General features: G+C 47.0%; 1 protein-coding gene across 1 annotated transcript; it reads right to left on the bottom strand.

The window, feature by feature from the left end:
• Positions 1 to 119: 119 nt before the first annotated feature.
• Positions 120 to 1709, bottom strand: LOC128893389 (pro-resilin-like). The gene has a single exon (XM_054154304.1). The coding sequence runs from the start codon at positions 1533 to 1535 to the stop codon at positions 1005 to 1007; it is 531 nt and encodes a 176-aa protein (XP_054010279.1). The 5' UTR covers positions 1536 to 1709; the 3' UTR covers positions 120 to 1004.
• Between the last annotated feature and the right edge of the window lie 1408 nt (positions 1710 to 3117).

The raw sequence follows: 3117 nt of genomic DNA on the forward strand, positions 1-3117 counted from the left end.
CGCGGGGGTCCCTTTTTGCGCGCGTTTAGTTTTAAGCTTATCACTGGGTCCCTCGCGGCTGCGACCGCGACGACGAATGATTTTGGTACGACAGAACGCGACACCATGCTCGACGCTTCGATCGTTTATGCCTGGTGTCCACTCGAGAGACTTTGCTTCGCCTCCTTTCAATACCTATTCATCGGAACCTATTACGAGAACTGGACTACGTTAAATTTAAATTAAAAGAATATCACTCGTTTCTGAGGCTGAACGCCGTCACCCGTCGAGGGTGCAGCGTGGGGAGCAAGGTTTACCAAGGAATTAACTCGAAGGTCCTTCTCGCGCGAAGGATTCGCGATACCGATTCTCGAGGATGACTCTCTCGAGTGGACACCAGGCATCAAGCAAGACTTCTCAAAGGATTTCAAGTTTCGCGGACGTTCAAGTTCACTCCTGAGCCCCGAGCCCGTTGGAGCGACGACCTTTTAATCCCCAACGAGACGGCGGCCCACTGGAGCCCGGTTTTACCTTCGACGCGCACATCCCGCGATCCCGGGGGGGCTCTGGGCCCGTTGAAGTGACGACGATTTGATTTCAACGAGACAGGAGCCCGGGAATCCTCGCCGGTTGTTGGCCACGCGCGCGCACCTTGATATCTCTTCATCCTCTTCGTCCGTGAACCCCGACGCGTTTGAACGGCGACCTCCTGTGCCGTTCGTTTCATCGTGCTCGACGATCCGCTCTTCGTGCGACGACCTTCCGAGAGGGATGGTCGGACCAGAGGAATGTTCGCTCGAGAGAAGCGAATTCGCGAGTTGGAAACGTTGTCTTCGGTCCTCCAGTTCGCCCTGGCCGGTCCTCGCTGTCTTATCCTTCAGAACGAGAGATCATTTTACTCTTTTGGTAAAATGTTCCTTAGCTCGGAAGGCCGTCGCGATGGTCGACTGGTGTCCACTCGTTCTCACTCATTTTCTCCCTCGCTCGCTCTCCCATCATCCAAGCTCATCATCATCTTCAAGATCCTAGTACGGCGCGCCGTAGCTACCGCTCGGTCTGCTCGGTGCTCCGTAGCTTCCGCTAGGTCCGCTCGGGTAGCCGCCAGGTCCTTGGCTGACCTGGTTGAACTGCGCCACCTGGATGGCCTGCCTGATTCCTTCGAGATCGATGCCCACCACGCGGGTTTGGTAACTAGGAGCACCGTAAGCCGAGCTAGGAACACCGTACTGACTGGACGGAGCACCGTAGCTGGAGCTAGGCGCGTATCCGCCGCCTCCGCCTCCGAATCCTCCGGTTTGCTGAGAGTTCAACTCCTCCTTCAGTAAAATCTGGCGGATCTGCTCGAGCAGGGCACCGTCGACGGACGCACCCTCGTTGGTCTGGTAGCCAGTGGACACCTGGGTGTAGCCTCCACCGCCACCGCCTCCGAGGGAGTAGCCACCACCACCGCCACCGCCGCCGGAGTATCCACCGCCGCCTCCAGTTGGCCTGTTGTAGCTGTACCCGGACGACACTGGCGGCTCCGCCACGGCGAACCCTGCCAGGCCGACTATCATGCACTGCAATCATCAGATTTCGATATCTGTTAGTTTTGGCACTTTGCTTAGGGTTGACATTCACCAAAATAATTGCTTTTATTGTGATTGGTTGGTATTATTCATCGGTGCTTTCGAGAAGAGCTGAGATTATATATTGTAGGTTTAGTTTCAACCCTTTATTTAGTATTGAATTTCACCAAGGAAACAAATTGTTTTCAAGAACTGTTAGTTTCAACCCTTTATTTAGTAATGAATTTCACCAAGGAGAAGAATTGTTTTTATTATTTATCGATGCTTTGAGAAGAGCTGAACTGTTCTGTTAGTTTCATCCGTTTATTTAGCGTTGAATTTCACCAAGGAAACAAATTGTTTTCAAAAACTGTTAGTTTCAACCCTTTATTTAATAATGAATTTCACCAAGGAGAAGAATTGTTTTTGTTATTTATCGATGTTTTGAGAAGAGCTGAACTGTTCTGTTAGTTTCATCCGTTTATTTAGCAGTGAATTTCGCCAATGAAACAAATTGTTTTCAAGAACTGTTAGTTTCAACCCTTTATTTAGTATTGAATTTCAGTAAGGAAAAGAATTGTTTTTGTTATTTACCGGTGCTTTGAGAAGAGCTTACATACCGTTCTGCATGTGTATTTGAATTTAATTATCCATGTTTTGCTTTGTGTCGTAAGGTGAATTTGAGGGAGGCTATTACATAATATTCTGTGTATGTCAGACAATAATGGTATCAGTGTCTCCTCGCAAAAATCATTCTAACAAATTTCACGTATATGCAGGACTATTTTGTATTTCATAGGTGAAGTACCAAAGAATCATGACACTTGGTATAATAGTTGAAAAAATTCTACCCACCTCTCATGTTTCTTGTCTCAAGAGTGCATCATTAGAAAGTCATGAAAGTTTGAATACTCCGTTTTGTTCACTGTTTACTATTTTATTTTTACACATCAAGGACCTATTACGTTTTCGAAAAAGGACTATTTTTATATGATCTTGAAAGTATCGACTGTGAAAAACGAGAAGATACGTGTCAACTTTCAACTTCGACACTATCAAAGCAAACGCATACCTGTTAAACATATTATATTTTTTAAAAACAAGTAGAGGACTCGCAAACCACTATCCGACAATCCTCAACCAACATCGGACCAAAGACATCGTTAACCGTGAACAGATAGTCGTGCTAAACACAACATGACATAACGAAAACCAAATTGCACGGTGAAGTTGTTAATGATAGAACGAAGTAAAAAAAAAAAAACTGCGAAATTGTGACAGACCTCCCATTCGAGAAATAATCCCATAGTCATATAATTCGACCGCAATCAGGCGGCCTCGTTTGGGTCACTGAATCATCTCACGGAATTTCTTCTAGAAAGTTTCGCCCCAAGGGACCCGATTCGAGGGACGTGAGATTCTGCGTGTCGACGAAGAAACGAAAAAGGATCCCAGGAACCGCGGTGGTCACGGTGGAAACTAGCGAGAAAAAGAGTACTCGAAGAGAAGCCACGGCCGAAAGGGAAAGTGGCGGTTCGAGCCTGTCGTTAAGAGAAAATTACGAACCGAAAAATGAAGCATACAGAGTCCG

Source organism: Hylaeus anthracinus, unplaced genomic scaffold (genome assembly GCF_026225885.1).
Source record: "Hylaeus anthracinus isolate JK02 unplaced genomic scaffold, UHH_iyHylAnth1.0_haploid 27416, whole genome shotgun sequence".
NCBI classification, from domain to species: domain Eukaryota; kingdom Metazoa; phylum Arthropoda; class Insecta; order Hymenoptera; family Colletidae; genus Hylaeus; species Hylaeus anthracinus.